Source organism: Berghia stephanieae, chromosome 2 (genome assembly GCF_034508935.2).
Source record: "Berghia stephanieae isolate SIO BIC M18660-M18661 chromosome 2, UCSD_Bste_1.3, whole genome shotgun sequence".
NCBI classification, from domain to species: domain Eukaryota; kingdom Metazoa; phylum Mollusca; class Gastropoda; order Nudibranchia; family Aeolidiidae; genus Berghia; species Berghia stephanieae.
Window position 1 is genome coordinate 113,135,943 of NC_088361.1, and position 19,460 is coordinate 113,155,402.

A 19,460-nucleotide genomic window follows, 5' to 3' on the forward strand; every position below is an offset into this window, starting at 1 on the left:
GCGGTTTTTTTTTTTCAATTTCTTTGCTCGGATAAATAAAAAAATAGTTTATGCTTTGAGACATGACATTATTCTATTGACAGAATAAACAACGCGACAACCACGAACAAAGGTGTATTTACATCAACTTTGCCATTTTGACAACAAAAATAGCAAAATTATGGGTTAATCATCCTGAAAACCACAGGATGGAGGCTACAAATATGGGGGGAAAGCAATTGAATAATAAATAATAAAATCATTTTAAAAAATCATAACAATAGCATTTTTGTCTGGTTTATGCAGAAATGTGACAGGAATGAGGCGAACAAAATGACATATTATTGGGAAGAAAATTGACGTCTGAAATGCATGTAATCAATGTTTTAAAAAACAGGTTCCAATCTCCATGAAAGTGTAAAACCACTCTTCTGGAGGACTGGATGCATACCTTGTGTAATTGATAGTCTGTTTTCAAAGTGATGGCATTTTTATTTTCTAGTCTAAATATATGATTTTTTTTTTAATTGAGCTTTGTATAGCGCAATATCCACTAAATGTGCTCAAAGCGCTTTACAAGGGGTCCCTGGTCAACAGCAACATTTAACATGTAGGACGGGACATGCCGCCTGTTAGGCGATATTACAAATTTTCGGACAAAGACAACGCTGTTAACGGCCTGGTACTCATTTTACATCTGAGTGCGGTGAGAGAAAGTGAGTAAAAAGCCTTTTCCAAGGACTCAACTATGCGCCGAGCGCGAGGCTCGAATCCAGGACCTTCCGATCCGAAAGCGAGTGTCATACCACTAGACCACATAGCCGCACAAACTTGGTGGTGATTATCGCTTGAACCCAGACGCACTTTCAATAAAAATTATCCATCCTCGCAGTGTTGCGTCCCGTAATCCTAGACTCTGCTTACACATCCTGTTACCAAAATTGTTATGCCACCTTATGATTCAACGTGTAACCTATTCTTTATTAGTCTTGCGAAAGACTGGTTACATACACGCTTCCAAGGATTTTGGAACAGGAAAAGTAGGTGTGACTTCACGATTTTTCTTCCCCATTGATGCTATCCGTTTCGGTAACATACTCACAACACCCGCGTGCAGCACCCAAAAGGATTATAGTCTGACTGATAGAATTTTGTGAAAACTAATCATTAAAATGGCTATCTAAAAACAATAACAAACTAGCTGAGTGTCGTCAATTTCGTTCCATCTTATGTAACCAAGATGATGTCACGCAGCTCTTTGTTATTGTTTATAGATAGAACGAAATTGACGTCAAACAGACTTAAGTTTTTGTTTTTAGCCAGCCATTTTTATGAGAAGTTCTTAATAAATTCTATTAATCAGACTATAAACGCTATAAACAGTTTCGTGCTTGGTTCAGAATATCCTGCTGGCATTGTTATGAATTTTTAAGTAAACGCATAAAATCAATTTGCTCACTTGGACAACATGGATGATTCCTTTTGACATCAGACATCTTGTTTGATGAGTTATCTATATTCCTTCGTGGAATGCCTAGGCGATGATATCTTATGATAGCGTGGAGCAAAAGGCATAACTTAAACTTAATAAAATCAATAGATCAGCAGTTTTTAAATATTATTTCTCACTAAATCCTATCAATCAGAAAATAAACATTGAAAAGGACATCTCTCTCTCTCTCTCTCTCTCTCTCTCTCTCTCTCTCTCTCTCTCTCTCCTCTCTCTCTCTCTTCTCTCTCTCTTCTCTTCTCTCTCTCTCTCTCTCTCTCTCTCTCTCTCTCTCTCTCTCTCTCTCTCTCTCTCTGCACAATGGAAAAATATCTACTTCATACTGGCCACAAAACTTTGAATTCAAAATATATCAATTGATTGATGAAGATGGTCTCTTGGTTGTCAACATTGCTCAAATCTTTTTAAAGGTATTTTGTCAGTGTGCGGCAGATATGATGGTAAGTCCCTAACTTAAGAAAAAAAAATAACATTGAGAAGTAGAACGTAAGCTTTAATTTAATATACGAAAATAGATAAGATGGACTTTTCGGATTTCCCCTTTTTAAACAAAACAGGATGAATGAAACTACAGACGAATGAGATAATGTGGTAGTGGCGTTGTTCAACAAGTTGCGCTCATATCCCGCTTATAGTTTCCACTGACAAATCTAGTCGCCCGACGTTGGACTTTTTCTAGCTCATTGATTTCATATAATATGTTCACGTCGGTGCTCTATGTTTCCAATTTAGATATATTCTATATAGATCTACTTGACTGTTGGTTTTTGAAAGCCAAAATAGCTTTGAGAGATCAAAAAGAGAAATAACTTTCTAAAAGAGACATTTATTAGGCTTAGAAGTAAAAAATATTGAAAATGAAAATTTTCTTAGGCGTACAAATTCACATTCTATTCAATCAAAATCATACAAAATGCGCTCCGAAAGAAATGCTTTTTACAGATTAAAAACTGCATTCATCGGAAGTGCGTCTGGGTTCAAGCGATAGTCACCACCGAGTTTGACCAACAGTTAGTTTGTTTATGTGTTTACATCTGATTGCCGACAGAAATCCTTTAGAAGGGTGAGATTAAATTATATGATTTATAAACTAGTTTCTATGCTTTATAAATTAGTCATTGTCTAAATAAACTGTCTTCTTGGGGGTATCCGACGATATGGCATTTTATTGGCTTACTTGCATCTTTGTGTCTGGAACGACGTTGATAATTTTGTAGGTCTTATTACTATCGACCGCAGACAGACATCTTCGGAATAGGAAAAACAAACACCCTAGCACCTTTACTAAGTCTTAAAATAACTAACCCTAAAAGAAAGAAAAATCCTCCGACCCCAAGGTAACTATAATAGTAATAGAAAAATAACAACCTAGGACTGCTTTGCACTACATTTCAATACTTCAAAATAATAAAATGTCGGCGGAGAACCAAAACAACAATGGTCATTAATTTAAGGAAGTTTTCAACTTTCATTAATTTATCAAGGTTTGTTCTAGAGTTTGTAAATGCTACTATATATTGACAAATTGAATAAATAAACTCCTGAAAAAAGATCCACGGTAAAAAAAATTGAAAGAGACGCTAGACAGAGGAGTTTCGGAAGGCCTCACGAACTATAGTGATACACAAAAGGGATATTGAATAATATAATTTATTTGATTTCACAGCCGTTTACGACTGTGTTGGTTTTTTCCATCCGATAAAATCAGTGTGAAATGCAGCGATTCAGAATATAATGGCGATTCTCAACCCGAATTTCGTGACTAAGTTATTATAAGTAAAATGGGTTTTCACGGTATTTTTACCCTTTAGAATTCCCGTTTCTGCTAACGTAGGCTGCCCAGTTTGTCACAGGCCCAGTTTGTCACATCCCAGTTTGTCACAGATCCTATTTGTCACAGACCAAGTTTGTCACAGCACACAGTGATCAGTTGAGTCCTGGAACAAAGTTGCATTTCTTGAAATCTGTTTTGTTTGTTTATGGGTTTTAAGCTGCTTGCACACATTTACATCATTTCAGCGCCAGTAAACAGGAAGATAGTAGTAAGAGTTAAAAATATTTAGATCTATTGATCAAGCAACAAATTAAAAAAGTATGACAAATAAAAGGGATTAGTTCAACATGAATTAGAAGTAGATCCAACATCAATACATATCCTTGTAGCTAATCTGAAACTACATAATAGTCAAACATTGTTGACATTGACTCAGTACTGACACAAGATCTCCAAAATGGATACACTCCAAATGTTTATAGAATATGCATTGTATAAAAGTCTACAAAATGATATATACAATATATATATATATATATATTATATATATATATATATATATATATATATATAATTTACAAGCGGATGAAAAATCATTTCTCACAAACAAAAGAAAAATTCCATCCGACCGTTTTCCTCTCTAAATGAAACTTTCCCAGCCCTGTCCTAAGGCTAAGGGCAATTCCACTTGACAGACAGAAACATGACATTAACAAGTCAGAAATTGGAATCTCAATTTGATCGCAGTGACTACAATCAATTTTCTTTTTAACTTGACCACACTAACGACTGAGCTCTCACTCTCACCCTTTGGTCTTGTGCCATGAGCAGGGTTGATTTGGGGCCTGGCACCGTTTTTATCTTTTAAAGATGGACTACAGCATTTTAAAAACAAATAAAACTGATAAATGGTATATACCGCCTACTAATTTGAGTAAGTCTTTTCTTTAAATATTTTTCTTTCTTTTGTATTTACAAATATAGCATGCTTTAGGTCATTTTCTTCTGATTCTGGCACCACTTTATATTGTAAGCATGCCACGCCACTGGCCATGAATATCCTTTGCAGTTGTTCCAGGAGATGTAAAGTGTGATAGTGACTAATAATGTGGTACACAAACCTCCAAGAGAAAGTTCAACTAAAAGGACACACGCATATATATATATAGATATATATATATATATATATATATATATATATATATATATATACGGAAAATAATATATGTATTTGTGTATGCATGTGTTTTTCAAATGTAGTTTGAGCTTTTAAATTGTAGTCTTATTCGTTAGTTTGGGAGGTTCAATTGTTCAGTAAGTATAGCACTGTGGGTATTTTTGGTTCAATTTGTTTGAGTTTTAATGAAACTTTCATTGGCCTAAATATAGAATTGACAGTCGACCATGGACATCGTTGTAGTCTACCAGTCTACAGTCAATATTACGTGATTTGATTCATCATGACAAAAGTAAGTTAAAATACGAAAAGGAACGAAATAATATCTATACCGGATGTGTTGCTAATTTCCTCTTTGGAATTCTGTTGCGTTGAAAGTATGAAGGCTGGTATCTTACCTGCCATCGTGTACTATAGAGCGTGGTGTTCCCAGCACAAAATAGTCGAATTAGTCACCGTCCTTACAACGCCCACTTCTAGGCAAGAGACCAGCTAGTCAGAGACAAGAAAACATTCATGAAATCCGTTTTTTTTTAGTCACCTACTTTGCTCAGGCTTAAGACTAGCAAGTCATGTACTAGACTAGTAAATAACTAAATCTAGTCAGCGTTCATGCATGAAAACGGGCCCAGGCCTGTTTTTGTTGTAATATCTAATAAGTCAATGCTATGGACATGACTGATGTCCATTTATACGTCCACCTCTACAGAAATCATGTTTTCCAGAATCAGAAACATCGGACGGTAACCTATAAAGCCGGATACACATGACAAGTTGTATGTATGCATAATGATTTGTTTTTTATGTTGTTAATTTTTTATTGTCTTTTGTTTGTTTGGGGGTTTTATGGGGTTGGGGGGGGGGGTAGGGTTGTTTTTTTTTTTTGGGGGGTGGTGTTTTTTTTTTTTGTTGTTTTTTGTTTGTTTTTTTTTTGTTTTGGGGGGGGGGCGGTTTGTGTTTTTTTTTTCTTTTTTTTTTGTTTTTGCTAAAGATATCGGTTAGTTTATAATTATAACGAAAGGAGAATATGTAAACAAAGTCCTTGTTTATTTGTCTTCTGCCAAAAGAAAATAAGAGTGTGACCCAGTAATAAGCTGATCCTGTCACGATATATCTGGATTTGTTGGCTATCTTGTGAGATTTATTCCTATGGCTAAATTTGATCATTCGTTTTCTTTAGATTTATTTTTCTCCAATAAATTGACATCAAGAGACAAATCAAATTTGATATAACACACGCTTAATCAACTATTCGTTAAACAAAAATCAGGACCGGAAAGTCTCCCCAATAAATTGCAGGTTGATGAAAACCGGAAAAATTGAGAGGGTTATTTCGGTTGTTCCCTCATTAAAACACTTACTTACTGACCCCAATAATCAATTGAAATAACAATATTGTTCGTTTTTATTCTTGAATTAAACAATCTTGAAAATAAAATATGATGTTACATTTATAAGACATTCATGTGGTTTTTATGAAGTTTACTGTTTTGTAAAATCATTTGAGAATTCAGTCTCATCGCAACTAATGTGCTGTTAATTGCTCAAAATAAGTGTTAAAACTTCGATCACACAAAAAGCTGGAAACAAGAATTTAGTGAGGTTTTTTAATACGATAACTCTGCCATCAAGCAACCCACATTATATAAAATTGGTACAGATAGAGATACGTTGTTGTTTTTTATCATTTTGACAAACTTGATTTAAATTTTATAAAGATAAAATTTCGGATTTTTTCGACCCCGTAAAGTTTTATAACAGGATGTTGCTATCTTTAATGTCCATTTTGTAATTGTTGTAGTGATAAAGGAATAAAGCTGAAACGTTCCTCTTTTAGATCATACCAAATTTAGCTATGTAAGTTTTTTGTTGGCCGAAGTATCAATGGTTCAATGACCCGGTTTAAAAAGCGCATTATCCCGACGGGTGATACCCAAAAAAAAGTTTTTATTTCTGTCACGAAATGACGTCTTTTGTGGTACCTAATTGTAGTGGCTCCTTCACTGATTTGTCATTAACAAAACTTTTGGGGTTTTCTATGACAAAAACATAACTGAGGATATAGCTTGAAATACATTTGTAAACTTATTTTATGTAAAAAGTTGACCCGTTAAATTGTGTTTGTGAGAGAGAGAGAGAGAGAGAGAGAGAGAGAGAGAGAGAGAGAGAGAGAGAGAGCGAGAGAAAGAGAGAAACGGCTCGATTGTCTAACTACTTTATTTCATATTTGTAATAATATATCTAAGTTGGTGGTTAACATTATTCTGCCATTTCACTGTCTTTTTCACTGATTGTTTTTTTTTTCGGTTTCTTTTTTGCGAAGTGGTTTTACCAAAGAAAGCCATTCATAATTGAAGAAATATTCTGATTACATAATGCAAACGCAAATCTCCCATTTAAAAAAGAGTCAATTCCCTACATATCTCCTACTCTCATTTGATTTATCTAAAAAAAAACATTTTCCTCATGTTGTCTTTCCAGACGTCTAGGCGAACTAGAGATGGATGATTTAGATACTTCAATCGGTAAGTGTTAGACTTTTAATTTCGATTTTTTTTCTGGGCTCTAAAAATTAGACACGTTCTCTACATGAATTATATTGCTATATTTAGATATGAAGAATCAGAATTTAGGAACTATTCTCTCTTGAGTCGTTTTCTTTATTTGAATGTTTAGTATTTAACTAATAGGAATTGGATTCTCATTTATATTAATCTTATTGTTGGCTTTAGAAGGATTATGTCCAAAACGTTACACATTTACTTTTTACGGGATTTTCAATGCCGTTTGTTTGTTTATGTCTTTTTTCTGTGTTTGTTTCATAACGTATCTGTTTTGTTTATGTCTTTATTTATCCGGTTGGGGGGGGGGGGTATTTAATTTGTTTGTTTGTTTTTTTGTTGTTTTTTTTTTTTTTTTTTGTTTTTTGGTTTTTTTTTTTTTTGTTGTTGTTGCTGTTTGTTTGCTTGTTTTCATTAATGTATTCTATTTTGTTCTTCTTTTGTTATTAAGCTAGTAGATAATCATAATATTTTTGTTTAGTAGTTTTGAACTATTCAATGTACATGTCTGAACCCATTAGGTTTGAGGAGAAGGTCAGGTCGGTGTCACAGTCCATCACCTCGTCGATGTCTTGACAGTCCTCTTTGCTCTCCTTGGTGAGTTCAACCATAAAGTGCTCATTAAAACAAATGAAATAAAAGCTTCATATAACGATTCTACTATGGACTTAGTTTCAGGTCTTGTCGTGATAGCTGAATGAAAAATCTTAAAAGATTATCACCAACCGACTTGCGTAAAATAATTTTATGAGGGCATTATGTGGAGGGGACGGATACGGATTTATTGTCTGTCTACTCGATTCATCCATGAGTGTTTTAGTAGCAGAGTTTGTTTAACTCACTCAATCCTAGAGATTTTTGCTACTTTTCAAAATTGGAAAAAAAAATATTTTAAAAATGAGCATGTACAAAGATAGTTTTATTCAACTACCATTAACATGTAAAAACTAAAAACATTAACTTTGAAACTACGTCTATAATTTGTCTCAGAAAAAAATGTAATAAATAGGCATGGGGTAAAAGTAACCCCGGGTAATCTACGGATATAGTCGGTGTTAGGGTTGAATGAGTTAATTTAGCGGAAAGAACGTTGGTATTAACTGGCGTTCTTTCTCGGGCTAACAAGCAAAGGCAATTGGAGAAATTTCACAGATGGTACGGAAAGTACCGTATTTGTATATGACATTAACGCGTTTATAGATGCATGATTTATTTGACGTTGTTAACCATAATACATCTCATATGATTTTACAATTTCAAGGAGTATTTATGTAATATAAAATTAGATTAAATTTGATGCAGCAACAAGCGTAATCGTATTTGTGATTGAAAAATACATAAATATTTCTATTAAATGTTATCTTTCATATCCATATCTGCCATAATGCAGCCCTCCTAGATGTTACTCTTCGTCTCCTAGTGTTCGCAGGCGGAGGATCACCACACGATGCAAAGGTAAGTCTTATCATTAATATATATATACACACACACACACATATATATATATATTATATATATATATATATATATATATATATAACATCACCGTAAGCATTTAGATAGTTCAATATCAATCAAATGTACTCAAAGCAATTTGCATGGGGTCCCAAGCCAACAGGTACACTTAAAAGACCAGGCATGACGCCTATTGCATTTATTTTTGACAGAGACAACTTTGTTACATGCTAGGTTTTCATTTTACACCTGGGTACTGTGAGAAAATGTGAGCATAAAGCCTTCTCCGGGGACTCAACATGGTATCGCCTCAACGGGGCCTCGAACTAGGGACCTACCAGTCCGAAAACGAGTGTCATACCACAAGACCACAAAGCCGCACATTCCAGTGATTTGAATACATATTTTAATGTATCATCCCTATAAGACTTTTAAGTTTTCATTTGTTTTTTCCCCCTTTCTGTAACACTATTAGATTGCGCCAGGAGAAAAGATGATGATCGGATTATTTAAGAGATTGCACACCAATGATTAAACTAAGACAGTCAGTAGTAATTCAATCAATTATGAGAAGTAGATTCTAAGATAGATATACCCATGAGTGTGGTTCGAGACCATCTAAAGTCCTAGCCAGATACAAGCAAAAGTAGGGATACACAACCGAGAGGATACACTTAAGGGGTCACTAAAATAACATAATATAACAATGCATAACATTTATAACCAATATAGAAATGACTTACAAGAGAAAAATATCATTTCTTAAAAGTAATGTATCCAATTTATTGTCACCACTCAGGGAAAAAAACAAAAGCAGGGTCGAAGCGGACACAAAGCGGTACAATATATATAAAATGCAAGATGCCAATAATTGAGCATTATTTTCATTGCTGAGCTCTGTCTTTTGCGTAATACTATATCGTGAACGTAAGAGAGCTACCACTATAAGAAAGGAGAGAATGCGTTTATTGGATTTTTATAGCTATTATATCATCTATCTTGAATTAAAAGGGAATTTATGATCTTCAGTTATGATACAAAAACACATTCGGTGAACATGTCATAATGATATAATATAAATCTAATGGTACAAAAGGCATAGAGGATGCAAAACACAGTAAGTCATCTCCCCTGACTATATGGAATGTTTCGGACCCCCGGTATCTTTCTGATCAATCTTCCTCTTAACTCCATGACCTGGAAGAGGAAATAAATTGTTAAAAATAATTTCAATGCATAAAGAGGGAAGGGGGAGAGGCGTAATAGTTGAAACGTTGTGGAGAAAAATGAAGAAATAGAATAGAGCTACTGACTTAAAACACAATAACAAAATGTGTACAATTACAGGTCTCCTTTTAAACAGTTTCTCTCATCAATCTCTTTAAAAGCTGTATATGTTTAATGGTAGATGTTTGATTTTGGATTTGTGTACATGTCTGTTGGTTGGGCAAGAACTAGTAGTGACAAACACATGTGATCAAATTATCGGAATTTCTCTTTCCGAGTTAGATTTTTTCAATGATTTTTAAGGTATTATCTACAAAAATAAAGCTTGTTATGTGATGTGATTCGATTATTATAATGTATATATCTAATCCCAGGTCTTCATTATCTTTATTAGTGCAAAATCAAACTTAATATATCTCAGAAAATTAACAAATTAGCTGGGTCTTCAATTGTTTGGAAAACAGTTCTGTGCAAAAGAATATTATCATCTTCATGTCAAAACATCATCCCAAGATAAGGGCATTTCTTCCCTCATTACCCCTACCACAATTAACCAAAGATAAAATAAGAGACAAAGACGAGAAAAAAGTTGATTTGAACGTGGAAAAAGGGGTGGGGTTAAGCTGTGTAAAGAAGGGAACCATCTTGAATTTGATTGGAGACACAAATCAAAATGAAGACAAAGATTTGATTTTTTACAATCATAATATGAGTAGTTTATTTTAATTTTGTGATACCATGTATTTTTCGTCTTTGCTGACGCTCCATCTCAGTCCCTCAAAGGGACCTGAAATCGGGCCGTATGATTTGTGACAAGTTCAGCAGTGTCTGCTATCCACGTAATCTGAGCAAATACTGCAACGACTACGATGATGTGTGCCCACCCAGATACCGGAAGCCTGTATCTTGTACTCCTTCATCCTGCTACAGGTCCTGTACCCCGCCAAGGTGAGCAGAAACAATCTAAATACCAAAATACTAGGTATGTTTCTATATATGTAGGTAAAGCCTGAGGAATTTCTCACAAACCAGATAGAAACTCTACTAGTATCTGAATGGTTAACATTTTTATCAATCTCGCGAAAGTTAAAAAGGTTGGCACGATTCGGATCGTTTTAAACAAGTACATTTTCTTTTTAATTCATCGATACCCAAAATCGGATGGCTATTCATGCCCTCCATTTTGCCGTTTCCAAGCCTTGACTTCCGCTATGACGCAATTATCCCACACTAAAATAGTGCCGCTGTAACATTAAAAACAGAATAGCTCTTTACTTGTAAAGGTAGTATTTATGGAGATAAGACAATGTTCACAATTCGAGATATATGACGACGCAAACCAAAATAAAAATACTGCAATGCTATATTGGGCCAATTTTATTATATGTTTGTGAGACATGGACCACCAACAAACAATAGAAACGGTGGAGATGTAGTTCTTGAGACCTATGCTGAGAATATCCTAGACATACAGAAAATCAAATGAAAAGTTACTAAAGGAGGCAGGATACAAAAGAACTCTATTTGTCAGAATAAAAAGAAGACATACAAGGTTCTTTGGCAATGTAATGAGGAGAGAGGGGACAGAGGAGCTGATGACAACAGAAATGATAGTTAGAAAGCGAGCAGCAGGAAGACAGAGGATGAAATTGGTGGACGACATTAGGAACTGGACACAAGTAAGAAGTAATGTGGAGACCATCAGGGCAACGAACTATAGAGAGGGTTGGAAAGGCGTGATCGCCCATGCTTGGAAGCAAGGCACCGTATGATGATGGCACTGTTGGTAGGTGGTCCATCGCTAAATGAATCAGATCCACGGGTAGAGGTTCAATGCAGACATTTTTGTGGGTTCGGTTTTGATCGTCCCCATCTTCTTACCCTTTCCTGAGAATGAGTTTTTGTTTTTATTCAATCTTATTTGTTTATCCTATTTTATTTAGATTTTGTCGTTGATAACGTCAATTTGACATTTCAGCCTTCTTGTGTCAAATGGATGCGACCGCAAAGCCAGTGGTCATAATAGAGCGGTCGTGGCCCCAATTAAAAACGAGGCGCTCAATTTAGGTTCTAATGTCCCCTGATTTATAAGTACGAGTTAAGAGACCGAATGTGGTTCTTGGCCGTGCTAATTAATTCTGACCCGGTCATATATAACATATTATTGACCGCTGGTTCATAAGTAACTAATAAGAGAATAAACTCCATTCTGTTAATACTTAGTATGTTACGAAAGTGAATCCAACGAAGCGGCTCGTGTGGTCTAGTCTTGTTATGAAACCCGCTTTTACGAGAAAATAGAAAAAAATATGAGGCGCCCTTATTGTCCTTTGTGAAAAAAAAAAAGAAAAAAGAAACGTAGCAGTTCAATCTTTTTTCACCGATTTTGCTAAAAATAGGTTTCGGCCCGTATTGATATCCTAACCACAATCGTGATTGTAAAAAAAAAAATAACATTTTGATAGGAAGTAATATAAGTGAGATATAGGTATCATGTTCTCATGTCTCTTGTAATCTTAATCACAGGCTTTGTAGTAACCCGGATGTAAGAAACCAAATCACAATTTACTTTGCTGTTAGATAATGTTTGTAGCTTCTGATAGAATACGGCTCCACATTCTGACTGTAACGAGATGAGAGAGTGAGGACGGACATCATTTGTGCATGGAAGTACAATTCATTGGCACCATGACCTTTTGGTTTCGCGAAAATCACAATCAAGTTATAGTTGGCGACTCCTGCAAATGTTAGTTGCGATCATTTTCATTGACAAAGACAAACTTCCTAGCATCAAACGACAAATCGTCTTTTTTAAAATCTCAACTTGAAGACTTTTATTTGGTATATAATATAGATTGAGACGAACACCAATTTGTAAAATAGTCATCAATCCGAAACTCCAGATAATTTTTTCTTCCGACATCTATGTATCACGATGACCTCTTGATTGTCTCTTTTTGAGACCAATATCTGACATAAACGTATTAATGTCAAATTAAAACCTTATCTTGTCACTGTACGGCAGATATGTTTCGATAGTTGAATTATTATACTGATCGTGCATCAGCCTGACACATCAAACTGTCACGATCAATTCAATTTTCTGGAAAATTAAGCCATGCACTTTCTGTGTGTATTTGGTTAAGTGGTTCCCAAAAATTGATAACCGGACCTCGGAAAATAAGATTTTGTCATTAAACATCAAATATTATAGAGGAGGAAAGACCCCGTTCTCAGTTCACCTGATCAGAGATATCCAGAGTACAGATTATTATCTTTTAGCGAGGTGACTATTTTATCGTGTATTTTGGTTATGCACCTTAACGACTGTTGGAATTACTCTTTACTTATTCAATATTCAGTAATTTTCATCTTATTATTATTTTTCCAATTTTAGATGTCCAAGGGGCACCTGTCGAACGTCATGTCGATGTTTGGCACCACCTCCTCCTCCGTCCTATTGTCCTCCCTGTTCTCCATGCGGCGATGACTGTGAACCAGGTACTATTGATTTGAATATATAATTAACAGAGCTGGAGCTGACAGTCTTTGATTTTTTCTTTTTCACAGATTACATCAAAGATCTGTCTCTCTTGTAATTTTTTCGTACATCGAGAGATGGTACGAATAACTCCAAATTAAATATAACATTAACATTATACTTACCGGACGATATGTCAAATTAACGGTGTCAAAGGATTGAAAAGTCGTCAATTTAAATGTTCTTTCAGACATATTTTTCTGAATTTTTCAGATGGACATAATATTAATGTGTGTGTGTGTGTGTTTTGTGTGTGTGTGTATTTATATATATATATATATATATATATATATATATATATATATATATATATATATATAATTAAGTTGAATATTTTAAAAGAAAAGTTAAACTCTATGAAAGGTATGCTTAGATAAATATCATCGATGTCACATTCTTTATTTTTCTCAGAACCATCAGACAGATTTGTACAAGCGATGAAAAATACCGGACCTTGCACTTCTCGTAAGTTTCAAAATCGCCTTTATTCTGCTGGAGCTTATTTCAACTTTCTTTTTCACGAACGCATGTTAATAGTAAAGCACCGCACATTAACTGTGAGACAATTTATTGTTTATAAGCCGCAACCAAGTCAAAATTGGTGTTTCTGCCTTCATCAGAGAGTAATGTATTAAAAGTACGCATCAGAGTACATCTTTAAATACTATAATGATGTCATTGGCTTTATTTTTATGTTCTTTATTACCTTTCACAAAATAAAAATACTGAGACACGTTTAGAAAGCTTATATCTTGAAATAGTGAAATCCTCTTTATTCAATGATTTTACTCCTTCAACTATACGTGTGTTTTTCGTACAATGATCTAAGGACCTGGTCATGTGATGAAAGTTTACATTAAGAGATATTTAAACTAAGCGGACTTGATTAAATGCGTTTAGGGGTGGGGAATCTCGACAGCAATCTTACTTTGTCAAATTGAGAGTATGCTTTATCAGCCCCATCGTCACAGAGACAAATGAGGCGATGAAACACTACAGACGAATGAGATAATGTGGTCGTGGCGTTGTTTTTATATTAAATTGAACTTACATTCACTTTCACATTGTTATAAATATAATTTGCCTTGGTATTATTGCTTATCCGGATTCTTATTGAAATTACAAATGATAAACATCACAATAAACAGTTACGATAATTATGTTATTTTGGGTTTGGTTTTTATTTAGGATACCAGACTCACTTGTGTCCGTGGGAGGCTGACGTGACTGTGAGCGGTACAATCAGGGCACACTGTACCTCTACAGCAGGTAAGAATAGAACGACCTGTGTCCAATTAGAGATATAGGGAAGTTGTTATAACTGTCCCATTTTCGGTGTCCCCCCAACAATTTGAATATTTTCTTAGCGTGTAATTAGAATAGGACCTAATTGCAACCAGAGGGGTCAAACTTGCTCATGACGTCTTAGCCAATACGACATTATGTATATTATAGTATCCATCGGGCAGGGATGCCATTGTCGGACACGATTGGCTAAGTAGATTGAGCACTCGCTTCACACGCATGAAGAACGATAAATTTCTGGTGCCCCCCCCCCCCACCCTCCCCCATCCCTCCCCTTCTGTCCACACACCGATGATAAGTTAGCTGGTTCGTTAGTTCTGGTGGAAAGTACGTTGCGATTGATTAGCGTCCAACCTAAAGGGTTTCGAACAATTGCTATTGTCCATTTAACGCTATAGTAACCGGAATAAACTCCGTCGTCATAGGAGTTATGGCTTTGAAAGGTTTCAACAATACTACGTTAAGACGACATTGTTGCAATGTGTTTGACAAAGTAATAGCGGTTTTTGTTGTAGTTTGTTTTTTGTTTTGTTTTGTTTTGTTTGTTTGGGGTTTTTTTCATTATTTAATTTGTCTGTTTGTTTGTTTTTTGGGGGGTTTTTTTGTTTTGTTTTGTGTGTTTTATTTTTATTTATTTTTTGTTTTTTGTTTTGTTTTGTTTTGTTTTTTGTTAGTTTTTTCTTTTGTTTTGTTTTGTTTGTTTGTTTTTGTTTGTTTTGTTTTTTTGTTTGGATTTTTGCTGAATAATTACATTGAAACAACTTATGTCAAATATAGGTCTGTAAGGTGTAGGAATTTTGAACTGGGCATTTCAAAAGCCCATCTTTCACAGATACATGGGAAGCGGCCTGAAGGCAATACTTAACTAGATATTAGTTCACCAAAACATATCTACTGAAAACTTCTGGGTTTTTAATGGTTTGTTTTTTATTAGTAAATAACCTACACTGGTGTTGGGATCAGCTCAAGGAGAATGAAGAAAAGAAATCTGGATAGCACATTCCGCACAGAGGATTATCTGGTCTTTTTGGTTCCGGGAACGATGATTACAACTTTTAGCAAATTTCGGATAGCACTTGGAAAATCTCTCGAATCATTACATATATTAATATTTATCAGTACTGTTATTAATATTTTGTCATTACTATTATCATCATCATCATCATCATCATCATCATCATCATCATCATCATCATCATCATCATTATTATTACTATTATTATCATATGGGAATCAACGTACTTTTTGTCCATTATTCCGGCATTTTCTCTTTCTGTGAGATGTCGTTAAATAACCATGCCAGGAAATTTAACCCTTCATCTCCAAGTGATTTCCAGATTTCTGCTGGTATCTCGTCTGGTCCATCTGCTTTCCCCCTTTTCATCTTGCGAACTGCATCCCACACCTTGTTCTTGCTTATCTCATCAACTATCTTCTCTTTAGATTGTATAACTGCACGTTTCCTCTCCTGGCATTCTCTTCATTCATGAGGTTTCGTAGTATGTTTTCCATTTTACTCGAATCTCTTCATCTTTGCCCATTATTATTATTATTATTATTATTATTATTATTATTATTATTATTATTATTATTATTATTATTATTATTATTATTATTATTATTATTATTATTATTATTTTTATTATTATTATTATTTTATTATTATTATTATTATTATTATTATTATTATTATTATTATTATTATTATTATTATTATTATTATTATTATTATATTATTATTATTATATTATTATTATTATTATATTATTATTATTATTATTATTATTATTATTATTATTATTATTATTATTATTATATTATTATTATTATTATTATCATTATTATCATTATTATTATTATTTTATTTATTATTATTATTATTATTATCATTATTATTATATATTATTATTTATTATTATTATTATTATATTATTATTATTATTATTATTATTATTATTATTATTATTATTATTATTATATTATTATTATTATTATTATTATTATTATTATGTTATATTTATTATTATTATATAGTAGTTATTATAGTAGTAGTATAGTATAGTATAGTAGTAGTAGTAGTAGTAGTAGTAGTAGTAGTAGTAGTAGTAGTAGTATCACCATCATCATCATCATCACTATTATCATCATCATCATCAACATCATCATCGTATATTTTATCAATTATTGATGTGGCACACTCTCACTACATAAAAATAATGTAAAATTCCAATCAACAATAATCTTTTGGGGTTGGCGCTCACCAAGAGTACCCTTATGGTGGAAGAGATGCAACTCTGCTATGAAAAATATGTTAATGTACTTTGAATGAATTGCATCCCTTGTTTGTATTTAGAATTGTAAAAGGATTGATGTCGTTTCGTTTTTCTTTTCTTTTCTTTTTTTCTTTTGCTTTGTTTTGATTATTCTCTATTGTTTTTGCGTTTTGATTGTTTCTTTGTTTTTTTTGTTTTTTTTTAATTTTTTCGCGAGTTTGTTTGGGGTTTGTGTTTTTTTTTTTTTTGGTTTGTTTGTTTCTTTCTTGTTGTTTTGTTTTTCTGATTTGTTTTGTTTTGTTTTGTTTCGTTTTTTGTTGTTGTTTTTTTTTTTTTTAATTTTTTTTTTCTTTTTGTTTGTTGTTGTTTTCTTTTTTTTCTTTGTTTTCTAGCTGGGGTGGGGTGAGTATTGTATTTTTCTTTTCATTTTAGGTGGTATATTCTTCGGCAGTTGTGTTCGCGTGTGTGAATCAAATTTACCATTCCAATTGGACTAAAAGATCCCTTTTTTCAACAAATAACACAAAGCAGCAAGTTCATACTCTGATTTATTCTTTACATGTCTTTATACTTTGAAATTTTCCTTCAGATGAAATTAGTAACCGACTAGCTGGGCCTTTTAAAGCATTCGGAAAACGATTTACCACAGGTAAGATTATAATATATACAGTTGCTAATTCTAACGAACCTAGAACTTACTCATATTTATCCTCTTGGTGTTTCAATTGTACACAAGGCCGAAAAGAAATAAAAAACACATATTAATATTTTGCTAAACAAAACCTAACATTTACTAGGCAAGACAATTGTGACCACTGCCTTGCAACGGTATTTTGTCGGGTAATTTTATTTTATTATTATTATTATTATTATTATTATTATTATTATTATTATTATTATTATTATTATTATTATTATTATTATTTGTTTCTTTGTTTCTTTGTTTCCTTGTTTTTTGGTGGGGGTTTTTTTTGTTTGCTTTTGCGTTGTTTTGGCTCTTGATTTGTCCTTTTTGGTTGTTTGGTCTTCTGTCTTTTATTAGGGGGGGGGGGGGGGGGGTGTTGGGGTCTGTTTGTTAATTTTTGTTTGTTTGTTTTTTGTTTGTGTGTGAGTGTGTTGTTTTTTTAGGTCAGGATGAACCAGATGCAAAAAAAAAAAGAATTTTAAAATTAAAACTACTAGTAATGTGAAATTTATGTTTTTGTCATTTTAACAAGCCATATTCAAACATTTGATAAAACATAAATTTAACCAAAGTTAAATCAGCCCGATATAATAGCATTTTGAGGCGATTGCTCCCAGCTGATAAACACACAGGGGTGTCCCAATTTGATAATTAAGAACGAGAGCTATTGTGGTCGTTGTAAATAAATCGAAGGGCTAGCTCGTGATTTTTTTTCTATTTTATTTGTGTTTGCTTTGAAGCAGAAGTGCCATGCCAGTGGGCAAAAATTGAAATTTGAAAAAAATAAATATTTGAAAGATAGTCAACCTGTTATAATTTTGAAAGATGTTTACCAATTCGTTTCATAACATTCAATTGTTGGGAGATTTACGACAAATGTCTTTAATATGAGCGTCGAATTATAAATGGTAATATTTTTCTATTCCTAGTAATTTCACACTTTCCTCGCATTATATCTCTGAAGAGTTCACACTAAAGATCAAATATTTTTGAGAAATCCTTTACCCAATCGCGAAAGCTTGAAATTTGTCAGGATCATCAACCATCGTGATTGATTGCAAAACAAAGCGTTGTCATAGCATAATTATACAAAGTGTATTTTTTATGAAAAAGAAAATATCATTTATGAAAATATTAAAAAGTAACTGCCTGAAATGGATCCTTGTGGTACTCCCTTTTCCGTGTTTTCCCAATCGCTGACCGTGTTCTCATTTACTTATCTTTTGTTCAAGTTTTGTTCCAGTATGGAAATTATTTTATCTTTTCTTCATTTGTCACCAATATATTTACATTATCTAATCAAACTCTAATATCTATCGATTTATATCACAGATACAGAGTGTAACTGGCCATCGTGTGAACCTTGTTGTAAGTACCGTTGTCATTGTCCGATTATATTTAATTTGCCACCTTCTTTACATTTCCACTTACTCATTTTATTTCTGACTAGAGTTTTAACGCCGCCATCTTTGCCATCATTATAATCATCATCATCATCATCATCATCATCAGCAGCAGCAGCAGCAGCAGCAGCAGCATTAGCATCATAACCACCATCATTATAATCATCATCATCATCATTATCAGAATCACAACAACACCAACACCGACAAAATCATACCCAAAAAAATCAAGTATATCTCCCTAGCATACTAGTATTAACAAAAACACTCAATGATTTTGTTAAAATTACCTCTTACCACAGATGACCAAAAGTTATCTCTCGGGATGTTGGATGATGGAGGGTGCCTGGACTTTTCCCGAAACAATAGACTAAACTCTGACAGCTCAAGCCTGGACTACCGTGTCAAGAGAATCGTGGATAGAGACAGGAAAGCTCCCTTCAAATCACGGCCATTGAAGGATAATCACATATCTTGGGACAGAAGCGTGGATCGCAACCACTCTCATGACGATGGGGCGACAAGGTACACGGGAAGATACAATCACAGAGATAAGCAGTCTAACATTAG

The 19,460-nt window shown here is 33.6% G+C and overlaps 1 protein-coding gene across 3 annotated transcripts in view; it reads left to right on the forward strand.

The window, feature by feature from the left end:
• The first annotated feature begins 2,470 nt into the window (after positions 1-2,470).
• LOC144966282 (uncharacterized) overlaps positions 2,471-19,460 on the forward strand; it is an 18,434-nt gene continuing 1,444 nt past the window's right edge. Inside the window, exons 1-12 of one of the 3 annotated variants that reach the window (XM_078902499.1) lie at positions 2,471-2,552; positions 5,150-5,216; positions 6,922-6,965; positions 7,523-7,598; positions 8,392-8,456; positions 10,457-10,631; positions 13,081-13,184; positions 13,636-13,689; positions 14,413-14,493; positions 17,392-17,451; positions 18,820-18,855; positions 19,193-19,460. The exon at positions 19,193-19,460 is cut by the window's right edge and continues 1,444 nt beyond it. In XM_078902499.1, coding sequence (XP_078758625.1) covers positions 6,941-6,965; positions 7,523-7,598; positions 8,392-8,456; positions 10,457-10,631; positions 13,081-13,184; positions 13,636-13,689; positions 14,413-14,493; positions 17,392-17,451; positions 18,820-18,855; positions 19,193-19,460 — 944 coding nt within the window. In that variant the 5' untranslated portion in view covers positions 2,471-2,552; positions 5,150-5,216; positions 6,922-6,940. Of the gene's footprint in view, positions 2,553-5,149; positions 5,221-6,921; positions 6,966-7,522; positions 7,599-8,391; positions 8,457-10,456; positions 10,632-13,080; positions 13,185-13,635; positions 13,690-14,412; positions 14,494-17,391; positions 17,452-18,819; positions 18,856-19,192 lie in introns of all 3 variants that reach the window. The other 2 variants (XM_078902500.1, XM_078902498.1) reach the window with 2 other exon arrangements.